The sequence below is a fragment of the Pseudochaenichthys georgianus genome, chromosome 2, assembly GCF_902827115.2.
Source record: "Pseudochaenichthys georgianus chromosome 2, fPseGeo1.2, whole genome shotgun sequence".
NCBI classification, from domain to species: Eukaryota; Metazoa; Chordata; class Actinopteri; order Perciformes; family Channichthyidae; genus Pseudochaenichthys; species Pseudochaenichthys georgianus.
The window spans coordinates 3,356,625-3,384,313 of NC_047504.1; the positions used below are offsets into that span (position 1 = coordinate 3,356,625).

General features: G+C 41.3%; 1 protein-coding gene across 2 annotated transcripts in view; it reads right to left on the reverse strand.

Moving 5' to 3' along the window:
- Nucleotides 1–27,689, reverse strand: part of LOC117456916 (inactive dipeptidyl peptidase 10-like) — a 59,197-nt gene extending 31,508 nt beyond the window's left edge. For both annotated transcript variants that reach the window (XM_034096791.2, XM_034096785.2), the window contains exons 1-3: nt 27,579–27,689; nt 27,395–27,490; nt 841–935 (exon numbers count right to left, since the gene is read on the reverse strand). In XM_034096791.2, the coding sequence (XP_033952682.1) occupies nt 841–935; nt 27,395–27,490; nt 27,579–27,603 (216 nt within the window). In that variant the 5' untranslated portion in view covers nt 27,604–27,689. The remainder of the gene's footprint in view (nt 1–840; nt 936–27,394; nt 27,491–27,578) is intronic.

The following is a 27,689-nucleotide window of genomic DNA, read 5'->3' on the forward strand; positions in this document are numbered from 1 at the left end:
AGAGGCCAAAAGGAGAACACTAAAACACCGATTATAACGATGCAATTAGCAAACAGTTAAATGTATTCTGCATTTAATAAACATTCCTTTACATTCATTACACATTTAAAGCAGGATTTTGGTTTGCAGGAAGATAATCAGACTATCTATTCAGTAATTTGATAGCATAAACACTAATCTAGAATATTATCTCTCTCTTCCTGATGATGGTAGAGGTGAGATGAGGTGAGGGGAGCAGATTTGCCGACATGCTACACACACTCCCTGCAGGATACTGTCATATCGAGAGTCTGCTCTGACATGTTTCCTTCTGCCTCAAAGACTAGCGAGCGAGCAGCAATGTACCGGAGGCCTATAGTCCCAAATGTACTTTATTCCTACACAGATTGTCTCTGTTGAGTCTCTGATGGAGATTTTAGTCAGAGCTGTTTCTAAAATACGGAAGAGGGTTAGGGCCACATGATTTTTTTTTGGGAGGATTTGAAAAAAAAAACGGTTTTTGAAAGTACTTTATTTTCATCATTTTTGATGCATATGCCTAATATACCGATAATCCAGCACAAAAAAGGTGCAGAATATCCCAGTTTTTACATACATAAATGGGTTAATCTGTGGCTTCTTGTACGTATCTAGGCTTCAGTCAAGGTTTATAATTGTTTTATAATGATTTATGCATCTGCTCTATTTCATGTTGACCTATAGTTGAGATGGCAGTGAGTAAATGATCTTCTATGTAATACAACCCATAGGCATGAATCAGCTAAAACTGCTAAAACGTCCCATCTTAATTCATATTTCAAAAGAACAAAATAAGGAGAAGGGTTAAAGAAAAGCACTAACAAACGTGCTGTTGGCCAGGATGAAGTCCGTCTCGTTGGAGGCGAAGTTAAACTTGATAACGTGGCCGTCGCGGTTCCTGTACACCACCTCTGAATCTGAGAGAGAAAACACACACACTTAGAATGATTACACATGTCACTGGGAGGTTCCTGTAAAAATCAGTTGCTGACCAAATGCTAATGTTATGGGTCTTAAAAGCTTGGGTACCACAGCAACAGTAGAGATATCTGTAGAAGAAAGCACAGCAATAACGGAGACAGGATTCAGGTGGATTCCTTCTTATTCAAATTCTAAATACACACATTCTTACAAACATCACATTTCTTTGTTTGAGTGGCAGTTCATACCTCAGTGCATCTATGGTACTAAAGTGCAATATCATCTTCAAAAAACTACTTTTATCTCCTCCTATTTACAGATGTCTCCTTTAAACACTCGTCCCCTGCACAAGGTAAACACTGAGTACTATAGTGTCATAAGCAAATGTCAAATCTGCACATATATATAATTTACACTCAATGTGTATATAGCTGTTACTCAAACATATTCAATATAAACACATATAGCTATAAAGTCACACTTTCTATCAACATAAACACCTTTAACAAAAATAACTTTGTTAACAGTTCAAAATGACATCTGTAACCTAACTGTTGAGTTTATAAAGCATTTATCAAAGACCCATTTCTTAGATATGTAATCTATATATTAAGAAATACAATCATCTGTTGAGCTCTTCCAAACAATAATTTGACTGTTGAGCTAAATAAATAAAAGTAGACACACAAATAATTGTACATTGCGGGGGTGTACCACACTACATACAATGTTTTTATTATATCAGATGTATCCATGGCTTGAAGATAAATATTAAAAAAACAAAATGGCAGCTCCTGGCTGGAGAAACACATCTGGCTAATTGGAAGGAACCATCTTCTAAAAGCCAGAGGGGTGTCCTTGGGAGAAACTTAATCTAAACCACATCTTTTAGGGAGGGGGATGTTGTTTCTCCCCTGCAATTGACTATGGACTGGTCCACAGAGATTATATAAAGCCCTGCAGGGAGGCCACTCACATACAAACACCACTTTGGACTACACACACAGGTTGCAGTCGAATTGTCCAAATAATCAGCTCCTATCGTCTTTTCCTATCCACTATTCCTTGACCTCTGTGTGATACGTCACAGGGTTAAGGAATAGTGCTTAGGAGAATTCAAAAGGACTTAGGAAAAGAGACTGCGGTGCTTTGAGAAGGCTACATGGATTTTTAATAATAACGGTGGACTACTGTAAGCGCATCGAGATACTTTGCACCGTGCTTTGATGGTGTTTTTTTATACTTTATGAACGTGGACAACAGTCAAACATATATTCCTCATTAGGTTGGAACTTAAATTAAAAAGTAAAGTGAAAATGAAGCTTGTCTCCCTCCGGACCACACGTATTAATCCACATGATCCCAATACGTATGATTGTATGCCAAGATCTTAAAATACATACACATGTATTTATTATAAACGTGTTAGTCCTTAACCTATCACTGTGTATATCACCATTCAAACATGTGTAACGTTTAAGAACCCCCACACAGCTCAATAAACACTGTGAAATGTTGACTTTATTTGATCATTTCAGTAAAAAGTAATGCTCATATTTCTCATTTAGATTATTATAGTGTTACGTTCTAAACAAAGCACGTTGGCAAGTTACCACATAAGTTGTAAAATGCTTAATAAGCACCATAACTTTCATGATACTAATTTCTCGGTCAACATCGGTTGTTTCTGTGAATGGTGTGTCACGGTAAACGGGGCGGCCGCAAGGCATTGTGGGGCAGCATTTTCTCCTTTCCTTTAGTAAAGGAAGGTCCAGTGTTTCCTAAGCTAAAGGAGGTTATAAAGGAAGTTTCAAAGCTCCTTTCCTATCATGGCTGCCACTGAGGGACTTCCGGGTCATTTCACTCCGAAAGAATACAGTCTTTTAAAGAAACTCTTAAAAGCAACTGGTTACATTTTGGGGGTTTTCTTCTACCAATTTACCACCAATAAATCCCCTGAAAGAAGATGAGAAGGGAAGGCCCTCAAATGAAGGACAGGTAGGAAGCATGTTATGAATTGTTTGGACATGTGCTTAGCGTTTCTGGCTACAGCTGTGAAATGGAAGCATTGTGCACATGAACCAATCATGTTTCTTTTGCCAATGTGATACACATGTAGCTTTTTACACCTCATGAAAATTCAAGCATGAGAGCTGGCTGTTCTCATGCGTCACTGAGTGACTTCCTCCCCTGCAATCAGCTGCAAATTCACTCACAATGAGTTCAAAGAGGGGAGGGGGAGGGGCACAGCTGCTTCAGGATCAGTTTGAAGAGCATGTTCAGTATCTGAAAGAGTCTGGATTCACTCATATAAAGTCATGAATTGCAGAAAGAGATGGGATAAAGAAGATGGACCGATTCGTGTGTGTGTGTGTGACATTCCCAGTGGATGATAGGCAGGCTTCCACCAGACTCTGATCCCCCTTGTAGTCTGTGATTCTCTTTCTTCTTCTGCAGAAAGGGAAGTGAAATATGAGCATAATACGCTTTCAAATCCATTTTTAAAATGCCCGGAAGGAACAAGTGGGGGATTTTTAAGGAGGTGCTATGTTCGAGTGCACTAAAATTAAAAGCAGATTTTTCAACCTAGTTCCTGGAAATAAGTGCCAGTCAGTATAGCTTGTCGGATAAAAGGAATTACATTATGAATATAAAGTTGTATGGCTTTCTAGTAAGGACTTCATAAAGATACCAATGAATAACATGTCTCTTTTTGAGAGAAGACTACAAGATATTAAAAGCAGAATGTATACCTACTTCCTGGAAACAAGAGGTGTAAAGCGTTTCTGGTAAAACCTTATCTTGAAAAACAAGGCATTATGCTAATTTTCCATTAAGGTGTTTTTAGATGAAAAGATACCAAAAGATATCACGTCTTTCTTGTGAAGACCACCCGACCAACGCCCAATTACATATAATGAAAATGTGTTTTAGAAAGAGTTGTGTTGTGTACATTTATTTGGCTTAATTGTTTTCCCCTTGCAATCAGTAATAGTATAATGAAGAAGGCCCTTTTTCTCTTCCTGTTTTCCTTCTTATCTCCACAAGTTGTACATACCACCACACACACACACACACACACACACACACACACACACACACACACACACACACACACACACACACACACACACACACACACACACACACACACACACACACACACACACACACACACACACACACACACACACACACACACACACACACACACACACACACACACACACACACACTCTTCATCTCTTATGTAAGTACCTGGATGTTCCCGTCATCCATGGCTTAATGTGATGTAAACAAACTGGGCTTTACATTACAGATACGTTAAGAAAACAACACAATGGCCCCAGGAATAATACACAGCCACATTGACCCGATGAATACACAGCATGTAAAAATAGCAAGAAAATCAGCATTAAGCACACAGAGCTGTACTGTATGTACAGTGGGGCAAAAAAGGTATTTAGTCAGCCACCAATTGTGCAAGTTCTCCCACTTAAAAAGATGAGAGGCCTGTAATTGTCATCCTAGGTACACTTCAACTATGAGACAGAATGGGGGGAAAGAATCCAGGAAATCACATTGTAGGATTTTTAATGAATTCCTCGGTAAAATAAGTATTTGGTCTCCTACAAACAAGATGTCTGGCTCTCACAGACCTGTAACTTCTTCTTTAAGAGCCTCCTCTGTCCTCCACTTGTTAACTGTATTCATGGCACCTGTTTGAACTCGTTATCAGTATAAAAGACACCTGTCCACAACCTCAAACAGTCACACTCCAAACTCCACTCTGGCCAAGACCAAAGAGCTGTCAAAGGACACCAGAAACACAATGGTAGACCTGCACCAGGCTGGGAAGACTGCATCTGCAATAGGTAAGCAGCTCGTTGTGAAGAAATCAACTGTGGGAGCAATTATTAGAAAATGGAAGACATACAAGACCACTGATAATCTCCCTCGATCTGGGGCTCCACGCAAGATCTCACCCCATGGGGTCAAAATGATCACAAGACCGGTGAGCAAAGATCCCAGAACCACACGGGGGGACCGAGTCAATGACCTGCAGAGAGCTGGGACCAAAGTAACAAAGGCTACCATCAGTAACACACTACGCCGCCAGGGACTCAAATCCTGCAGTGCCAGACGTGTCCCCCTGCTTAAGCCAGTACATGTCCAGGCCCGTCTGAAGTCTGCTAGAGAGCATTTAGATGATCCAGAAGAGGATTGGGAGAATGTCATGTGGTCAGATGAAACCAAAATAGAACTTTTTGGTAAAAACTCAACTAGACGTGTTTGGAGGAGAAAGAATGCTGAGTTGCATCCAAAGAACACCTACTGTGAAACATGGGGGTGGAAACATCATGCTTTGGGGCTGTTTTTCTGCAAAGGGACCAGGACGACTGATCCGTGTAAAGGAAAGAATGAATGGGGCCATGTATCGTGAGATTTTGAGTGACAACCTCCTTCCATCAGCAAGGGCATTGAAGATGAAACGTGGCTGGGTCTTTCAGCATGACAATGATCCCAAACACACCACCCGGGCAACGAAGGAGTGGCTTCGTAAGAAGCATTTTAAGGTCCTGGAGTGGCCTAGCCAGTCTCCAGATCTCAACCCCATAGAAAATCTTTGGAGGGAGTTGAAAGTCCGTGTTGCCCAGCGACAGCCCCAAAACATCACTGCTCTAGAGGAGATCTGCATGGAGGAATGGGCCAAAGTACCAGCAACAGTGTGTGAAAACCTGGTGAAGACTTACAGAAAACGTTTGACCTCTGTCATTGCCAACAAAAGGTATATAACAAAGTATTGAGATGAACTTTTGTTATTGACCAAATACTTATTTTCCACCATAATTTGCAAATAAATTCTTTAAAAATCAGACAATGTGATTTTCTGGATTATTTTTGTTCTCATTCTGTCTCTCATAGTTGAAGTGTACCTAGGATGAAAATTACAGGCCTCTCTCATCTTTTTAAGTGGGAGAACTTGCACAATTGGTGGCTGACTAAATACTTTTTTGCCCCACTGTATATAAAGTACTGCGTTTCTGCACCACTGCAGACTATACACACTGAGATATATTCTGTTGACGTTTGCCTTCATGGTAGTACATTAAAAGCATGTATATTTTGATTGCCATAATTCAACAAAAATAGAAACGTTGTTTTGATCTTAAGTGTAAGACGTGTAAAAATCCATTGTCAATTCAGTGCCAGAATACCAATAATACATGTTTCTGAACCGGAAGGATGGATGGGTAAAACTGACTTTAACCAAGAAAAAGTGTACTTTGTGTCCGGCGTTTAACCAAAAGTGAAAAATAGATTTTTAAAATGTACATCTGTAACTTATATGACGTAACAATCATGCTTAGTTTTGTTGTGTTTTTTAATAGTTTCAATTCACTTTTATCACGTGTTTTTGAACTAGAACAAACGGTTTCCACTTAAGATAATTGACAATGCAGTTTAATATTGACTAAAAAAGGAATGTAAAATTAAATTCACTAATGTTCTGATCTAAATATGTAAAGCGCTCCACATCACACCAATGAGAAACACTATTTTTTCAGACTGGATTTCGATTTCTTAGCGTGAAGTTACCGACTAGAGTGGGGTTTTGACTTGAAATAACTTCATAAATGGGGCGAAGCCTGCGAGCTAGTTCAGGCAGTCAACTCGAGCACTTATGCTGCATTCATACATAACACCCCCTTGCCACTCTACAACCAACCAAACAGAGTCTCCTTAATAAGCCGCTCTATTTAACCTGCCAGATCTCTCTCCATGCTTTGCTTGCTGCTGCTATTGCTGCAGCTACTTCCACGTCGCTGCTGCTCGCTGCCCCACCACCACCCCAGCTTCCACCCCAGCTTCCACCTGTAGGCTCGGGGGGTTAGTTATTTAATCATCACTCATCGTGCTATGTATATCTGTGGAGTGATGAGGCCCGAGCCTAGTCGCCAAACTCAACTATATGCTGCTTCTAATAAGCATGTTAAAGAAACACGTGAGTTGTCTGACTGAAATGAGATTAAGTGGTGCTTGTCGTGGATTTTGTTATCTTTTGGACAGGCTAGCCGTTTCCATCTGATACCAGTCTTTGTGCTAAGCTAAGCTAACTGGCTGCAGGTTGTAGCTAAACTGAATCAAACATGGTGTCATCTTCTCATCCAATCTAAAAACTAAAACAAAGTGTTCAAACATGTTGTTCTTCACCCTCTAGCAATAATACCAATACTCAGGATGTGATCTTCTGTGTTTATTCTAAATGTCCCTCTGCAGAACTGGCGGTGTTACTCAGGAAACAGATTACGGTGCCGATGTGTTGTGATTGTTTTGTTCTGCTTACCTGACAGGTTTGGGAAAATCATCATAAGATTCAGCGCTGGTTTTAAACTCAAGGAGCTGCAATCTCATGTCTTAATGATCTCTTATATTATTTAGTTTTGAAGTGCCAGGACGAGCCTTTCCTCTGCAAGTGTCTCTTGTGCTGTTAAATAAGGCGTGAGACTGTGAGGTTAGAGGAGAGGAGAGGTAGGGGGGAGGAGCAATTTCCATCAGATGTGTTTAAAATATAACCACAACACCTCCAGGAGGCCCGGCAGTACATTTTAAATCATACTTGTTGTCACAGCCCAGATTTACACCACACAACATGTCGGCAGGTAATTTTCCAACGTTCTCATCAACCTCGTAAAATACAGAAAGTAATGGGACAGCTGACCCCGTTGGGTTAACACAATCATTATTGCCACACAAAACAAGTCATTCTGGCCCTCCCAGGTGATGTAATGCAGCCTTCAGCTAACGGCTAACGGATGCAGCCCCTCACTTCATGATTCATGATCTGAGTGATGGTGTTTCAGAACATCTGATTTGCACACTGAGCTGTATCTGCTGAAAACGCCTGCAGGCCGCGAGCTGAACATGTATTATTTAGCATTTAGTGTTATTTCACACATTGGTGAACTTGTTTGGCGTTCTCTTCCTGCAGAGCTATTGAAGTTTTTTAATGTGTGACGTTCAACCCTTTTTCCTTTTGATATTCTTGACTTAATTCTCGTTTCTTTTCATTTCTGTGTCCCTGCACTCTCATGCTCTTGTTTGGATTGGCGTTGCGTTTCCCTGCATACATGAAACACCTTTTTAATTTGCAAGGACGCTGTGATTTATTATGATAAGGTGCCAACAATCCTGCAGTTTAGGAAAAAGTCATGAATCTGACTTTTCCAAGGACCAATCCAGTGAACGAGGCCCTTTGAGCTGAAAGGCGCTAATGAGGCGTAACACTGTGGGGAACAGCAGAACTGGGTGAAACTCGTGATCTGAAAGCCCGTCGAGATCAAATGTGTGTCCCAGTCTTTAGGGAGTTAAATAAGGTCCCCACGAGCACACTGAAACATACAGCTGTGTGTGAGTGTGTGAAAGAGAACGTCCTAACCTGAGCAGAGCCATAATGAGAAGCCACAGGCCGAGTCATTAGTATCATCTCTCTGTGGAGCTGAAGGACGCAGCATGCAGGGGGTTTCTGTTCAAGTCTTTAGAAAGGTGTTCTAGTGAATCCTCCACTTCCCTGAATTGACCGAAGCAACAGTTTAGTGGAGGAAAACGTACTGCGAATGTATCGTTAAAGCGGCCCTATTATGCCCATTTCTGGTTTTATATTTGAGCCTCTCTACCGTCACATGTATCTTTTATTTTTCTCATACTGCCTGTGCACCTCTTTTCACCCTCTGTCTGAAACCAGAGCTGCTCTGATTGGTTAGCTGGCTGGCTCTTTTGCGATTGGTCAACCGCTTAGAGATGTCCCGCCCCTTAGCCTATCCAGTACAATGTGTTGGAGCGCAAGTATATCTTACTATGGTAAAAGTACAAAGTATAAGCATACAAATATACCTAAATCAACACATTTCAGAATCACATTCAAGAAATTATTATTATTGATGCAGTGTTCTCCTGGTAAAGGTGGAGCTCATTTAAATAATTTCACATACTGCGACTGGACATCTTTACCTATAATTTTTTTGTCAATGTTAATTCATTTGTCGTATAAGATAATAACATGGAGTAACTAAAGCTTTCAGATACTGGTAAAGGCTGGCTTCCAAGATGTGGTGAAGTAGAAGCATAAAGGAGAATCAAATGAAAATACTCCGTTATTCAACATTGTATAATACATGAGTACATATACTCTGTGCCTGTCACGTTGACAACAAATCATCTCTCTGTTGATCTCCTCCAGCCACAGCTGCTATTCTCTCTCTCTCTCTCTCTCTTTCATCCTTTCTCTCTTCTTCAATGTAAACACAATCTGCCACGCTGTCACGACGCCAGTTAACACACATGGAGATGGACCTGTAAGTGAGCAGGAACATGTGGAGGAGTGATTGCTCTCTGCGTGTCGACACAGTAAAGTGCTCGGTCACATATCGAGACTCGTGCTGTAACACCTCCTTCTTATGTAACATGTGAGGAAACTGTAATGAGGAGGTGTTGGCCTGCAGGGAGATCGTTGGGGGGGGGGGGGGTCAAAGAACTCGAGAGGAAGTAACGTTTCTCCTGCTGTGTTGATGAACATGTTTAAAGAGCTTTGAATATACTGCGCAGACACAAGTCCGCCATTTCTTTCCTGCATCTCCAAGGAACGCAGTGCACTTGTGGGAGTGCATAAATAACTATAATTATTGCTGGTTTATTTTAAATAACCAGCTTTGTCTTGTAAGTCAATAGAAAAAAGAGTTTGAAAAGCAACCCAGTCTCCCTAAGAGTCATGATTATACAATTCTGATATATTTTCCAATTATGTTCCACATGTAAAAAAGCACTTTGGTGAAAAGGTCAAGGAAAAGATTGTGGATTTGCTTAAATAATAATAATAATAAATAACACATCCTTTCAATTTTTAAGAATTAAATACAAATCTTTCCCTCACCTTAAGTGGATACAAATGTAAACGTTTATCTTGCATTTGTTGCTACAGGCAGAATATTAAAGTAGAATCACTCAGGGCAAACATTTGATTTGACAATAAAAAGTGATTTTAATTGTTGAATTAAATGCAAACTAAGGTGGAATTTGATCATTTAAAAACAGCATAAATACTTCTGCAGAATAATTACATATAAACTTACTTTCTAGCAAACATGTCTTACATTAATTTACTTATGTTTATAAGTAAGTAGCAAAATAACTGGGTTTTAAAGTAACCTGTATAACCTGTTTCTGTATAAACTGCTTCAACAACTATAACCTCGGCCCGATATATCTTAGGAGCCAATAGTCTTGGGAAAAGGAGGGAGTCTGTGTAAAATGTATGCTTGGGGAAAAGAGGGAGTAGCGCCAGGTGCAAAATAAAGATTGTTATGTTCACCCAATGTTGACTCCATGAAAACGGCCCATGAAAACGGCCTTGGACTTATCAGCGCCAGTCTCCGAATTTCTCACGCTCTGTTCAGGAGTGGAAGACTCTATTCCCGGGCAGCAATGGCTGACTCACTCTGATTCGCTGCCTAGGGCTTGCCCAGAAGTGAAATCGCCAATAACAAATAGCTAGGGAGGAGCAACCGCAACAACTCCTCCCCGCTTATGTGTTTAAATACTGTAACATTCTTACCCCCTAAACGCACCAGGAGCGCCTGCGCCGCGCTGCGCTGTGGCTGCGCCACGCTGCGACCTCCTCCTGCGACCTAACACACCAGGCGCGTTTCAAAACGTTGCGGAAGTGGAGCGTCGTGTGTGCAGCCTCGCAGTTGTTGTTGATTTTGGAATATTTCCTGGACATTTGTACTTCTACAAGTAAGTAGGCTACGTAGTTAAATGGTTTATGTTTGTGTGTGTTTAAATCGGGTTTATTGTTGTTATTTCCTATGTTGTTGTGTTGTAGACTACATACACAGTTAATAATAATTGTAATATTCCAGTTATAAACGACATGAATCAAAGATGTGTTGCTGTATTTTAGTGGTAAAAAAATATGCATTCATCATCATAATTATTGTATATATCTATAATTTACAGTGCCTGTAAACCGGAGGAGAACGCTGGCATGTATTCTCCTACTTGAAACACGGTGGTGGGGGGGAGGAGAAGGAGCCGGTTTTGGGTGCACCCCCTCAACCAGCAAAGCAGACAACAAGGTGATTTTCATCACTTCCTGCCTGCGCCGCGCTGCGCTGCGTAAAAAATAGGATTCATCCTATATTTTAGAAATTCCTTGCGGCGAGGAGCTTCTGGGACGCTTCGAGCCACGGCGCAGCGCGGCGTGTCTGGTGGAATAGCACCCATTGACTAGAGTGGCCGCGATCTTTGCGAACGCCACGGCGCGGCCGTAACGCAGCGCAGGCGCTCCTGGTGCGTTTAGGGGGTTACAGTCGGGGCTGTCTTCTGACTGACTGTCGTGAGACGTATCTCACACGGTAGTAGAATTCAGCCCGGAATACTCTGTATTTTGTACTGTTGCAGTTGCAAATTGAAACTCAGCTTATTGCTTATCTCATTCCTCGGTGTTCGAGTCCTTTCCTTGTAGGAGCCTACTCATCAACGGACGGCGCGGAGCAGAGGTGAACCTTCCACCACTGCCATCGGGTGGTGCTCCAACAGTTTGGTGACCCTGACGTGATGAGTGGGCTCATAGAAGGAACACCGACAGCCAGCGGACGAACGGTCCAGGGAAGACACCTCGAATAATCTCTGACAACTAAAACCAGGGCGCCCTACAACTGAAAGACTGTACGGGGAATATAACTAGCTGTGAATAAATATAATTAGTGAACATAAATCAACAGATAAAGAAATACGAAGTCATAATGGAAGGAGAATTTGAACGTGAACTAGGCGTTCCAGTACCAGGGAGCTTACGAGAACAATGGGGACAGACTGAGAGATTGATTCTCAGTGGAATAAAACAGGGTGAAGGCCATGCCTGTTCTGGTCCGTTCGGTAATTAAGAGATTAATAAACCCGATCTGAGTTCAGGGAGTTAAAAAGATAAAACTTGCCTGGCGACTCTGTGAATTCACTAAATACAAAAGTGGAGTTGTCCATATTTTGTCAGGCCGTGATGTAGAGCCTGTGATAAAGCGCTACATGTTTTGTATACCATAGTTTGTTGTTAATTGTTCAAAGAAGCCCCCCTTCTCCTAAAAAGACTGAGAGCTCCAGCCGGGGTGTGTCTGTCTTTGTCTGTGAAAGTATCTCCCCCCTTCTCCCCATTCTGCTCTAATTGTCGAGCAGCAGCCCGGAGTGCGTCTGCTTGTTCTTTCGTCTAATGCAGGGGTGGGGAACCTCCGGCCCCCGGGCCGTATACGGCCCGCGAGACCATTTGGTACGGCCCTCGAGGTAATTTATAAACACACGCAAAAAAAAAAATATATAAACAAAATAATTAAACAAGTGAGTGCCTGTTTTTCCTGGCCAAGGTCAGGGTACTTGAACACAACACGAGCCTAACGTGTCATCACGTGGTATATGTCTCGTCTGACAGGGGTGCAGTTCTGACGGAGAGCACCGGAACGTGGCTCGGCACTTCAGATAAGGAGCCGTACAGATGCTGCAGTTTCTGCGTGGCTGTGTCTTTAGTTGTAAACCCAGTGGCGATCTGTTCATCTGTCACACTGATCATGCAGTCAATACCTTTGTTGTTATTAGCATCTGGTTAGCTAGCTATGCTAACGAATATAAGAAGCCTTTTCTACAACCAGTGAGGTAAAGGCACATCTTTATATGATCATTATAGTTATAACAAAATAAGCGGGTATAAAATACTATATGACAGTAAAAAAAAGTTGTAATAAACAAGAAAACACTTTGAAAGGGGAGTGATTTGTAAAATATCCATAAATAAAAAGTAAATCTGTTTACAGTTCTGTTTCATCTGGGTGTTGAGAGATGTTTCCATAGATCTCTTGATGTTGCTCTCAAAGTGCACCAGATTGATGCTTTTAACTTCAATATTTAAGAAAAAATCTTCCCGGGGTAGCATGCCCCCGGACCCCCCTAGAGGAGGTTAGGTCCCCCCCCCACTTAAATCATGTTCACATGGATAGGAAACTAAATACATTTGCACACATCTTGTGTCCATATCTTTCTGTTTTGGTGGTCATGCCACACCGTGCACGTGCATGCATGCGCGAGTCATGGTAAGATATCTGGATTAAGAGGTTGCTTTTTCTTTGCACAGCATGAATGAAAGAAAGAAGAAATAAATGGGTTGTGATTTTAGTATTTTTAAGCCGAGGTCAATAATTTGTACGGCCCTCGGAGGATGTTGAAAAAATTGAAATGGCCCTTGAGAGGAAAAAGGTTCCCCACCCCTGGTCTAATGCCTGGAAGAAGGCTGCTGAGCGTTGAGTTTAAAAATAAGGAGTAGAAGATCAACGAGTGATCTGAAGTTGGAGTGAATACATTGGAAATTAATAGATCAATGTGTGATTTGATGTAGTAGATATATTGAAATAAATAAGAAACTATAATTTGTTGTTTTTAGCATAGTTTTTGTAGGATACAGTTACGTCACATTGTGGTTTTTATGAGAAGTTTTGAGAACTGATTGTTACGATTGCATTGCATTGTGAATTTCATGGTATTTGTCATTAACTAAGAATTGTACTTAATTATATTTCAAGAGAAAAAATGATATTACATACAGTAACGTTAAGGGAAAGTAAAAAGAGGTTTATATAAGTTTGTCAGTCAGAAGGAAACTGTTAATGTTTAAGCATGACAGAGGTGCTGCACGATGTTTGCTCAAGCCATCTCACACTGTTGGATAACACAAAGAGGTCAAGTGTGATTGAATAGAGAAGCTTGTGGACAGGAGCAGGCAGCTGCAGGGCAGTGAGGATAGAGAGAGACAGGAGAAGTAAGATGGTTTGAAGAGTCTAGAGAGAGTAAATGTTATATAAAGTTAACTACTATTCTGGAAAATGTCATTGTTTTATGAGTAACATGAAATAAGAATATATTTACTAGATATAAGAACAACATACACGCTTTACAACATCAGGAAGATACGTCCCCAGCTGACCCAGAAAGCGACGCAGGTTCTGGTCCAGGCTCTCGTCATCTCACGCCTAGACAACTGCAACTCCCTCCTGGCTGGTCTACCTGCACCTGCCATCCGACCTCTGCAGCTCATCCAGAATGCAGCGGCTCGTCTGGTCTTCAACCTTCCTAAATTCTCCCACACCACGCCGCTCCTCCGCTCCCTTCACTGGCTTCCGGTAACTGCTAGAATCCACTTCAAGACACTGGTACTAGCATACCATGCTGCGAATGGATCTGGCCTTTCCTACATCCAGGACATGGTTAAACCGTACACTCCAGCACGTGCACTCCGCTCTGCATCAGCCAGACGACTCGCTGCACCCGCACTGCGAGGGGGACCCAAGTTCCCATCAGCAGAAACACGTGGGTTTGCTATCCTGGCTCCAAAATGGTGGAATGAGCTCCCCATTGACATCAGGACAGCAGAAAGCTTACACACCTTCCGGCGCAGACTAAACTCATCTCTTTCGACTCCACCTCGAGCGATAGAATTACTAACAAAGAACTGCTAACAGAGCACTTATATAGTAATAAAGGACTGGCTTATCTATAGCCAGTTGAGTAGCACTTGAAATACTTGGCTCTATGAAACCTGATGTACTTTATGATTCTGTTTTCTTCAAGGTTGTGTCTTCCTGGTCGAATGTACTTATTGTAAGTCGCTTTGGATACAAGCGTCAGCTAAATGCAATGTAATGTAATGTAACATGCTTATCTATGTTAACAGAAAATTGCTATTAACCAGTTTCAGCAACAACTATCCTATCTTTGTTCTAAAGAGAACATACTTTGCATTTACAATCAATATTAAGAAAGTTCACAATTGATACCATTAAAGACCGTTTTGGATTAATAGGGCGTGTCCGTCATACACATTCGTGCTCAGATGGAATAAAGTGTTGAGATGTTCTCAAGAGTGGGAGTTTTCACAATGTCTTTTTTGTTTTTATTGAAACAATTAAGTGGTAAGGACAGAAAACTGTTCCGTAATGATTTCTTTAGGTTTTAGCTTTAGTAATGAAGATTACATTTCGTGAGGAAACTTTTCCAGCAATAATTCCTTTAAGTGTTCAAAAATATATTCATTAACTGTAATCAGATTACTTGTTTTTAAAATATAGCGCTAAATACAGTTAGTTTTGTATTCTGTTACAAATCTAACCATGCTTGTAAAACAACTTAGATAAACAATTTGAAAAAGAATAGAATAAGCAAGTAGATAAAAGATGAATCTATAGTGGTTAAGGAGGGTTTTCCTTGTGTTGCTCATTTGACTTAGAACTGAAGTAAAGAAGAAGATTTTAAAGATGAAGTTTATTTTATTTTCCTGACTAGAATTTTAGAAGCAGGACGTCAACTAGATAAAAGAGATTTTACAATGTAGTTTTACTGCTTTTAATGAAGTAAAGAATCTGGGTAGACTACTGCCATTGGTTTGTTTTAACATTCACATGTTTCAGCATTCCTGACCATATAGACACTCAGCCATTTTATTTGTAACCCTTTGGGGGAGAGATTTAAATTGAGTTTTTCTCCAGTAGCTGATTTGCTGTGATTACAGCCAGGGCCGTATCCAGGATTTCCTAAATACCGAGGTCCAAACATACTAAGGGGTTTCGGGGGATACCCCCCGAGATTTGGGGGATTTTCATGATCTACTTAGGTGCTTTTTAAGTCCTGTGGGGGGTCACACATTGGATAATATATTGATTTCAAACTATGTCAGTGGGCTGACAATGTCAGCATCAATTATTTTTGAAAGCGTAATGCATAAGAATCAGTTGATTACTATTAATGATCTGGACATGCAGAAGAGGCTAAAATGATCACAACTCATTTTCCATGTCTCTCTCCTTTCCATAACCTGCAGCCTCTCTTCCATCTCCTTTAGTCTCTCTGTCTTCTTCCTGTTCATTACTCTCTCTGTCCTCTACTCTTTCTCTTTCTTCAATCTCTCCCTCGTTATTCACTTTTTGCTCCTCCTCACTTGTCGCTCCTGCCAGTGAATCAAAAGCAATTCAGCCATTTAGTTAATTTCACTTGTTTGTTTGCACTTTTTGTTTTATTTAAATCTGTTTTGTTTGATTCTCAAAAGAGAACAAAGATGTAAGCAAATTGTGTTTTATACAATTGTATGTTATTATGACATCATAACTGCAATAGATGTATGTTGTTTTACAATTATGCCTATTGTCTATATTGTAAATGAAGACTATTGTTATAGATATATGGATGGATAGATAGATGGGGTTATGAAGCCTACATTCTTTTGTGTGACTGTACCTGCAGTTCCTCCCTGACCTCTCTCTCTCTCTCTCTGTCTCTGTCTCTGTCTCTGTCTCTGTCTCTCTCTCTCTCTCTCTCTCTCTCTCTCTCTCTCTCTCTCTCTCTCTCTCTCTCTCTCTCTCTCTCTCTCTCTCTCTCTCTCTCTCTCTCTCTCTCTCTCTCTCTCTCTCTCTCTCTCTCTCTCTCTCTCTCTCTCTCTCTCTCTTACCAAAGCTGAGCTTCGACTGACGTAGTCTTTTCATTATATCTGAGTCAGTGTAAAAAGAAAACAATACAATGTTATATCTTCAATGTTTTACTCAAATTGAAATGAAAGAAAAGCATTACAACGTTTGTTAAAAAGGTAATCCTTCTGACATTGGATGAACGTAATTAACTTTATCTCTAGCTAATTTATTCACGCAATATAAACCAAAGTATAGCCTATAGCTGCAATATAAGTTAGTGTGCATGTTGTCGGACATCCACTGACTAACGTAGAGCGTTCACACAGGATCTGCTGCTCATATGATGTCCTGAGGAACAGAAACACAAGCAGCCCGCTGGACTCAGATCTCTAGATACCTCATCATTCCTTCGCTGCTCCGGTTCAAGTACGGGCTGCGGTGGTTTGTTGATACCGGTTGATACCCTCTGATACATGTCGTCTTCTTCTGTTTGCTTTAATCGAGGCTACGTAGTTATGCAGCGCCCCCATCGTCAGTAAATGGAAGTACTACAAAGAATCCCGTTTAGTGCAATTATTTTACAAGTTTTGTTATACACAGCTCGGAAAAGATTACCGAGGTCCGGACCTCGGTGACCTCAATGGTGGATACGGCCGTGATTACAGCGGCACTGGATAGTTGTGCGCCACCTTTGGGTTGTACTCTGAATCAGTGTGTTGGTGAACTGTTGCTCACTACAGAAACAGAAGAACTGTGCAAAGAACACATCTCTGAGGAGGTTTTGACATTTTGCTTGTGCCTCGTTGTCAAGGCAACAGTGGTGTGAAGAGGAACTGCAGTTTTTGGGGATTCCTACTGTGCAGAGGACAACGTGTGTCTGCTGATTGTACCACATTGATCCAGAGGTTCCTTCCCCCTCAGGACATCCCAGTTTCCTTGATCCCAGAGGATTTTCCAGAGGGTGGTGTAGAACAATATGCTTAGTGTTTAGGCAAGGAGGCTGATTTAAACGATGGTTTGGAATACTGAAAAGATTAAAGTTTAATATCCTTGTTTAGCAAACAAGACATCTGATTATTATGTCACATGGAATAATCTTGACATAGAAACTAGCTATGGGTAAAATGTGTGGTTGTTATACCATTGTTATCATGAACTAAAAAAAATAAAAAGGGAAATAGTATCTGGTTAAAGATTAACGGATTTCATATCCTAGAGAGGGTTAGTTATATATAACAAATAATAAAGGCACGAGTCCAGTTTTGTTTTGTTTTTAGATTAAATTGGCCATTACCAAAACTGTTCACCTTAGGCCTAGCTTTAGACTTTGATAGTAAAGGAGTATTTAGGCTTATTTTTGTATATCTGATATTTTTTAAATATGTTGGCTATTCACTAGATGGAGAGATGGCATTACTCTCCATTTGTTAAGAACATTTCTGAAGATTGAATATTTGTTCCATTTCTAAATATTCCTATTTAAAAAAAGTAATTTTAGAGTAAAGACGGCTGATGCTGAAATTGGAAAAATGTGTTAGTGATTTGCATGTCGTAAACAAATTGATCAAATTGATTATTGTTATTATTGTTGATTTAATTTGGAATATTAATTAAAAAGGCCGTTATCCGCAGGTTCACTTAGGAATGCTTGCATGAACATTTGTAAGGCTTTGTGTTTCCTAGGGGCAGTACATTAATAATGTGTATTGATAATTTGTTTGTTTAATATCTGAAGAAAATTGTGCTGCGAACACAGGAAAAACTTTGTTGCATTGTTTGACATCAACACAATGATGTCACTAGTAAAAACTCCAGCTGGTAGAATATCAAAGTGCACTATAGGACATGAGATCTCGAGACTGACTTAGACTTTGCAAAGACTGAATGAATGTGAATTGATTTGTCAATTTCTGACTGTTACAGTAACACTGACCCACCGACAATGTAATTTTATTTTGGGATGCACACAATGCTTTTGGCAGTGGATTTCTGACTATGCCATATTAGTTGAACTATTGTGAGACATGACGCATGAACTTTGTCTGACTCTGCATGATCCCTGCATGACTTGATGACTATGTAGCTTGATTTTTAACATTGGTGATTCTTTTTGACAGGTGAAAGTTTTCCTGATGATGAGTCATAGGACTTTGAAATAACTTTGTATGTGAAGATGAATACTCTAAAGTATATTATTTGGGAAACATGGTCTCTATAGTTTGGAGGACAATATTTCCAGGAGGGGTATAATGGGTTTATTGTTCAATTTAGTAATTTCATTTTAAAAACTATGACCTACGCACAGTAGAACAGTCCCTAGGACTAAGACACAGTTTCGGAGCCGTCTATCACCCCCCATCTCAGGGAAAGGTAAAAAGAATTAACCAGAACATCAAACAAAAACTCAGCAAAGCATGTGAGGAGACGGGCATGAACTGGTTGGATGCTCTACCCCTAGCCCTTATGTCAATCAGGAGCTCTATCAACCGAGGGACAGGTTTCTCCCCATTTGAGCTGACCCATGGCCACCAGTTCCCAGGCCCAGGGGCCCTGAGTGTAGTAAAGGAGGGAGAGGTCATGAGTTCAAAGCCATATTTCCAGCAATTTAAGGGGTGGGTATCAGACTTCTCCACACAGGTTGCTGATGCCAAAGGGGGACCCGAGAAGCACGAGGCCAACACAGCAGAGTTCGTCTGGCTGAAAGTCATCAGGCCTAAGTGGCTCAACCCTAGGTTCTCCGGCCCTTACCGAGTGACCCAGAGGACATCCCATGCCGTCCGCCTAGAAGGAAAGGGGGACAACTGGTACCACTGGAGCCAGTGTGTGGTGGGGAAACCACCTGGAAGGATCCTAGACGACATCAGGACGGACTTGGCCCTCGTTCAGCAGATGACCCGGAAGCCGCCATCAGCGGACCAGAGGAGAAGAAACCAGAGGACATCACTCCTATCGCCAGCCCAGAAGCCGCCGTCAGCGGGCTGGGGGACAAAGACACGGGACATCACGAGGAAGCAGAGGAGTCTACTTCTCTCTGATCAGATTGATCAGTTCCACCATTGAAGGAAAAGCTGCTCCTACCCCTTCCTTTCAGATGCCCTTGTTGGCGTATGCCTCGGAAGGAGAGGACGGATATGATGACTCAGCAGACAAGGACGCAGTTTTTTAACATATTTTGGTCTCTCTCCACTGTCATAAGAAGTTGTTATGGTGGGCTGTTCCCGAAGGTTTAAAGTGCTCTAAATCCCAGCTTCTGATGGATTTATATAATATTGGGGGACGGACACAGTAGAAAAGAATGACAGTGGTTATGTTTCGAATGCTTTGTGTATGTTGATCTCTTGAGGTGAGATCAAAATGCGGATTAAAGTAACCTGTTTCTGTATAAACTGCTTCAACAACTATAACCTCGGCCCGATATATCTTAGGATCAGAAAATGGTTAAAACAACCAGCTCTTATCACCAGCAGTAACACTGCATCTACTGCAGGTAATAACAGTTCAGATCATGGGGACATTACGTTACCCGCGGCCACTGTCGTGGACACTAACGTCCTCCCGCCCGACTCGCCGGCTTTGCCCGTCTCGCCCACGGAGGCGGAGCAGCCGCAGCCGTCTTCATTGCCCCAAACACCACTCCTCGGCGGCCCGCAAGTGCCAGAGGACCTCTGCAAAACAGAGCCTGCCCAGATATATTTAAAAAAGTACCCAACTCGCCTGTACAGTGGGGCAAGGCGCTCATTTTGCAGCTCATGGTTTAAAAACAGAGATTGGCTGGAATATTCATGTAAAAACGATGCCATCTTCTGCTATGCATGTAGACATTTTGGTTCAAGTAAGTCAGATGCCTTCACCACAACTGTACCAGAGTACCAACCGCTGTCTCCTGGTACTCATCGGAGTAACTCACTCACTAAAAATTAAATACTTTTTTACTTTTGGAGTTTGGAAGAATATGCTTTTGAATAATTTTGGGGAATATTTATAATGTAAATCTTCAATAAATATGGCATCATCTTAAATAACTTATTTCTACCAAACTCACTATTTGCATTGTTGTTGTTAGCATCTGGTTAGCTAGCTGCGCTAACGGATATTAGAAGCTGTTTCTCAAACAATGAGAGAGAGAGCTCTGTCCTGTCAGACTGAGAGAGATAACTACAGGTCAGTGAGGTAAGGGACTCTGTTTAGATAGTTAACTTTAGTCTAGTTATCTCAGTGGGTCTCAAACGTTTTGGTTACCATTTATGAGAATAAATGAAAAACAGTTATGAAATACTATATGACAGTAAAACAAGAATACAGTTTAAAAGGGGAGTGATTTGTAAAATATCCATAAAGAAAAAGTAAATCTGTTTACAGTTCTGTTTTATCTGGGTGTTGAGAGATGTATCCATAGATCTCTTCATTTTGCTCTCAAAATGCACCAGATTGATGCTTTTAACTTCAATATTTAAAAAAAAAAATCTTCCTGGGCGAGCTAGCCCCCGGACCCCCCTAGAGGAGGTGAGGACCCCCCTAGAGGGTGTTAGGTCCACTCCCCACTTATAAAAATAGCACTTTACCCCTGCACCCTCTCTAATCTCAGATGCACCCTGAGTCATTTTGTTCTGGAACCGGGCCTGGATACAAGATTTGAATTCGTAGTACAGTATGAAAGGACTATTTATTTTTGATACAGGTACAATTTTAATTGTAATACACTGAACAAAAATATGAATGCACATTTTTCATGAGATGAACTCAAAGATCTAAAACATTTTCTATATACACAAAATAACCATTTCTCTCAAATATTGTTCACAAATCTGAAAAAATGTGTGATAGTGAGCACTTCTCCTTTGCCGAGATAATCCATCCCACCTCACAGGTGTGGCATATCAAGATGCTGATTAGACAGCATGATTATTGCACAGGTGTGCCTTAGGCTGGCCACAATAAAAGGCCACTCTGAAACGTGCAGTTTTGCTTTATTGGGGGGGTCCGAAAACCAGTCAGTATCTGGTGTGACCACCATTTGCCTCACGCAGTGCAACACATCTCCTTCGCATAGAGTTGATCAGGTTGTTGATTGTGGCCTGTGGAATGTTGGTCCACTCCTCTTCAATGGCTGTGCCAAGTTGCTGGATATTGGCAGGAACTGGAACACGCTGTCGTATACGCCGATCCAGAGCATCCCAAACATGCTCAATGGGTGACATGTCCGGTGAGTATGCTGGCCATGCAAGAACTGGGATGTTTTCAGCCTCCAGGAATTGTGTACAGATCCTTGCAACATGGGGCCGTGCATTATCATGCTGCAACATGAGGTGATGGTCGTGGATGAATGGCACAACAATGGGCCTCAGGATCTCGTCACGGTATCTCTGTGCATTCACAATGCCATCAATAAAATGCACCTGTGTTCGTCGTCCATAACATACGCCTGCCCATACCATAACCCCACCACCACCATGGGCCACTCGATTCACAACATTGACATCAGAAAACCGCTCACCCACACGACGCCACACACGCTGTCTGCCATCTGCCCTGAACAGTGAAAACCGGGATTCATCCGTGAAGAGAACACCTCTCCAACGTGCCAGACGCCATCGAATCAGCATTTGCCCACTCAAGTCGGTTTCGACGACGAACCGGAGTCAGGTCAAGACCCCGATGAGGACGACGAGCATGCAGATGAGCTTCCCTGAGACGGTTTCTGACAGTTTGTGCAGACATTCTTTGGTTATGCAAACCGATTGTTGCAGCAGCTGTCCGAGTGGCTGGTCTTAGACCATCTTGGAGGTGAACATGCTGGATGTGGAGGTCCTGGGCTGGTGTGGTTACACGTGGTCTGCGGTTGTGAGGCCGGTTGGATGTACTGCCAAATTCTCTGAAACGTCTTTGGAGACGGCTTATGGTAGAGAAATGAATATTCAATTAACGGGCAACAGCTCTGGTGGACATTCCTGCTGTCAGCATGCCAATTGCACGCTCCCTCAAAACTTGCGACATCTGTGGCATTGTGCTGTGTGATAAAACTGAACATTTTAGAGTGGCCTTTTATTGTGGCCAGCCTAAGGCACACCTGCGCTGTTAGAGAATATTTCTTCTTTCTTCCTAAGTGTCAAATAATAATTCTTCCTTACTCCTAAGATATTTACGTTTTACGACCAAACCCTGGCTCTGTTATCTCTCTTAAGGAATGGGAGGCTCCAGCTATCTTGATAAACCAGTTCAACTCTCGGTCACAAAATGGTTTACGGCTGTGGGAACGCTGGCTTCTAAACACAACTGACAAGTGATTGAGTATTTCTAGTTGGGGGATAATCTCCTGTAGCTCCACAGATGTTTACGCCTCCCCCAATATGCTGATTAACTCTCTGTAAACTAGTTAAAAGGTCTATCGAGAGATAGGCTGATCAGAGTTGATATGACAACCCACCCGTGCAGTCAGAACCTTTTGCTGTTGTGACTTGTGATATGAATTCTCCGGCCGTTTGACTTGTAATAAACTACCAGTGTTTGACATCAAAGCTCCAACTCTCCTCGTGTCTCTCCGAGTCCTGACTCTCCATTGCTGCAGAAGTTTCCCTTACATGTGCAATAATCATGCTGTCTAATCAGCACCACCTGTGGGATGGATTATCTCGGCAAAGGAGAAGTGCTCACTATCACAGAGTTTTTCAGATTTGTGAACAATATTTGAGAGAAATGATTATTTTGTGTATATAGAAAATGTTTTAGATCTTTGAGTTCATCTCATGAAAAATGGGAGCAAAAACAAAAGTGTTGCATTTATATCTTTGTTCAGCTCATTCAGCGCTCTTTTATAAATGTATCTGTACTGGTTTGCTTCAGATATTTCAATTATTTATTGAATCTTAGTGGACGGGACTGTATAGCGGTGCAAAAGGAGCATCGAGGTTAAAGCTTGGGGTTTTTCTAAGTGACCATTGCACAGCATTATAAATCAGCACTGATTGAGAACATTGGTTTATTATTATTATGTTCTGTACTATGGTCTGTCCCACTGTGGGAGGGTGTTTGACCCCGAGTCACTACAAGCTGCTCCTGATTCAACAAGACACTGCGAGGCCATCTGTGTTGAGACTGCAGATCAGCAGGACTGTGTGTGTGTGTGTGTGTGTGTGTGTGTGTGTGTGTGTGTGTGTGTGTGTGTGTGTGTGTGTGTGTGTGTGTGTGTGTGTGTGTGTGTGTGTGTGTGTGTGTGTGTGTGTGTGTGTGTGTGTGTGTGTGTGTGTGTGTGTGTGTGTGTGTGTGTGTGTGTGTGTGTGTGTGTGTGTGTGTGTGTGTGTGTGTGTGTGTGTGTGTGTGTGTGTGTGGCCTTTATTTAACCAGATGAAAGCCCCTTGAGATCAAAAGATCTATTTTTCAAGGGTAACATAAAAACAACGGAACAACAATAAGGATGACATACGACATAATGTACAGGGTATAGTTTACACAACTCTATTTACAGTGACAGGTACCATGAGTATCAACCAGCATGTCACCCAGCCGAGTTTTAAAATGATGCAGGGGAACCAAAGAGCTCAGTTTTAAACAGGTTTGCAGACTGTTCCAATTTAGTGGAGCTGCACATCTAAAAGCTTTCTTCCCTAAGACAGTCCTAGCACTTGGCACATTTAATAAAACAACATCATGAGATCTCAGGCAATACGTACTTTCAATTCGTCGAGAGATCAGAGAGCAGATATAAAAAGGTAGTTTACCCAACATGGCTTTATAGATGAACATGTACCAGTGACTGAGCCTCCGTACAGTTAGTGAAAGCAAACCAGCCCTTGCATACAGGGTACAGTGATGAGTAAGTGCTTTACAGTTAGTAACAAATCTCAGAGCACTGTGATACGCAGCATCTAACTTGACCAGGCAATGGGCAGGTGCATTCATATAGATCAGATCCCCATAGTCCAGCACAGGTCAAAAGGTCACAGTGACTAGCCTTTTCCTGGCCTCAAGCGAGAAACAGGACTTGTTTCTGTAGAAGAAACCTAGTCTAACCCTCAGCTTTTTTAGCAGGTTATTGACATGAAGTTTAAAAGTGAGACAATCATCAAGCCAGATACCAAGGTATTTGTAACAGGCAACAACTTCAAGTTGTGTTCCTTGCGTAGTTACAATATCTAAAACAGGCTCTGGTATCTTTTTTGCTTTTGAAAAGAGCATTACCTTGGTTTTATCCACATTTAAAAGAAGCTTTAATTCAGAGAGCTGAGTCTGAATAGTGTTAAAAACAGCCTGTAATTTAACAACAAACTCTTTAATGGAGGGACCTGCACAATACATCACAGTATCATCCGCATACAAATGTAAAGTAGCTTCATCCACATTATCACATAAACTGTTGATATATATGGAGAATACAAGTGGTCCTAAAACACACCATTAGAAATGTTTAACCATTCAGAAGACAGCCCATCAAAATGAACACATTGGGACCTTTCAGAGAGGTAGTTCACAAACCACCCACTGCAAGGCTGGACATGCCAATACTGAGTAGCCTCTGCTTTAAAATGCGATGATCGACGGTGTCAAACGCTTTGGAAAGGTCAATAAACAGAGCTGCACAACTCTGCTTATTATCTAAAATACTAGGTGTGTGTGTGTGTGTGTGTGTGTGTGTGTGTGTGTGTGTGTGTGTGTGTGTGTGTGTGTGTGTGTGTGTGTGTGTGTGTGTGTGTGTGTGTGTGTGTGTGTGTGTGTGTGTGTGTGTGTGTGTGTGTGTGTGTGTGTGTGTGTGTGTGTGTGTGTGTGTGTGTGTGTGTGTGTGTGTGTGTGTGTGTGTGTGTGTGTGTGTGTGTGTGTGTGTGTGTGTGTGTGTGTGTGTGTGTGTGTGTGTGTGTGTGTGGCCTTTATTTAACCAGGTGAAAGCCTATTTTTCAAGGGTAACATAAAAAGTGTAGTGAAGAATAAAAGAGAAATATATAAAAAACAAAGATTGAGGTCATCCAAAGAGATCAAATAGCTCCTCACTACATATTTGTATTTATATACAAGTTTCCAATATTAATTGTATTTTAACTATAAATCTAATAATAATAAAGAAAAATCTGAACATATAAACATGAACATGAACATATATACATATATATGTTCAGATTTGTAAAATGTTTCAAACTTATTTTTATTATTTATATTTAAGTTATTGTAAATGTTTTTTTTAATATATTTTAGGTTTACTTTAAATATAATCTTTATAGCATAGCAATGTACATATATTTAAATGTGGGTGCAGTTTAAATTATTTGCATTTCAGTTTTTCATTATTATTGTATTTGAATGTCTATTTCATGTTTATTCAATTTAACCATTAACAAAGTGTACTTTCACGCATTACAAACGCAATCATCCAATATTCATATGAAACGTGCATGTGACCCTGAATGCATCATGGATTCCCCAAAGCTGTATCTCCTATAAGATCATTCCTCCACTCGTGCAGACTTCGAGCTGCTCTCTTCATAGACTGTATTCTTGGTGAATGGATGGTTTTAATATCATGTAATGAAAGCTCAGGTGGAGAGATTCTCATGTTCTTCTCGTGCACCTCCCACAATGCTCTGAACCTTTTACCCCAAACATCTTGTGTTTGCTTCCCTGGTAGGAAGAATATGTCCATCTTGAAATGTATCTGGACAATATAAGCTTTTTATTAAAGTCATATTATTGTCAGTGCTGCTTCGCTCTGAAACGACAGACCATTGGAGTTAATTCTGTTCCGAGAAAAAGTTTCCAAACTGTATTCATTTAAATATTTAGCAGCTTTAAAGAACCCTCTCTATCCAAATCTGACAAAACCTGCAAAAATATCTCAAAAATGTCACTTTGAGAAGATATAAATACCAAAAACGGTCTCATCATGCGTCCCAAATGTCACCTTCTTACTTCCTTCTCAAAGGCACTGTTTCCATCACTCTCCTCTGTTATATCACCATCACTCTCCTCACAATGTCGCGCTGTCCTCTCCTCCTCCTGAGCTCCATCACCTCCGTCTCTGCCTCTCTGCACACTTCCTGCATGATGATTCAACTGCCACTTTAACGGGAAAACACCCTGGTATGAAAAACGTATTTTCCTCCGTGAAGCCTCAATGAACAACTTCTTCTCACATTGAACGCTCTCATAAAAGTCCTCATTCAAAGCAAGACGATGACCCTTTGGAGGGTGGGATCAACACATTCTACAACTTGTGAGAGTGGAATTTCATAAGCAACGAAAACACACTAAGTGAAAAATACCCAGAATGCACTGCAAGTTATTGGAAAATGAAGCATGAATCTCACTTTTTCTTAACCACAAAAAAGGATCTTCTCTGTCTTTGCTATTTTTGTATCTTATAGCTGGGTGCTAAATGTTTACAGCTGTTTTAAGGAGCCTGTTGAAAGGGATTCTGGGGAATGTAGTGCAGGCGTCACCATATGCCATACTGTATATTGTTTTCAGGCTTCTCAAATTCTATCAATTAGCATGTTAGCTGCACTTTAAGTCACTCTGTAACTCTTTTAAGAATTGTTGGCCTTCCTTACACGCCAGATATATGAGTAAATATAGCCAGATGGGCTGGAACTGTCCATGGGGCTGGAACTGTCCATGGGGCTGGAACTGTCCCTTTCGATGTGAATGTAGCCTGGTTGAGGTGCTGAACATTGAAATGAATTTAGACACTACTGGTGAATTGTGCAACTAATATATCTCAACATAAACTTCCCCAGCAGATTACTACCATTAGGATGATTAGTTTTGAGTAGTAGTATCTTAAATGTTACGTTTAAATATGCAAACTAGACATTTACTTTTGGAGACCAATCTGAATACTGGATACATGTTGGGCGTTTTTTGCAATTTTACGACCAAATGTGTAAATGAGGCATTATTAAATGTTACATTTTGTGTGTACCTCCCCCTCACTGTGTGCCCGTTTCTAGTTTTTCTCGTGATATCCGAGGACTCACCGCTGATCCACGTGGCCTCGGGGTTGTGGACGCTGAACTCTGGTTTGTACAGATCCGCCGCAGTCAGCCTGGACTTGTTGTTTCCGGGGAGCTCAGCTAAGAGAAAACAGCGTAAAGTCAGATCCGGTCTATTTCTTACAGCTTTATGACAAACAAGGGAGTAGCAGTAGATTAGCGAGCATACCGGGCGTGAGGACGACCACGGACATGGTGATGAGCGAGCACACGGCCACGATCACCAGCAGAGAGATGGCGATGCCCTTCCAGTTCCTCTCCTGAGGGCTGACATCCACAA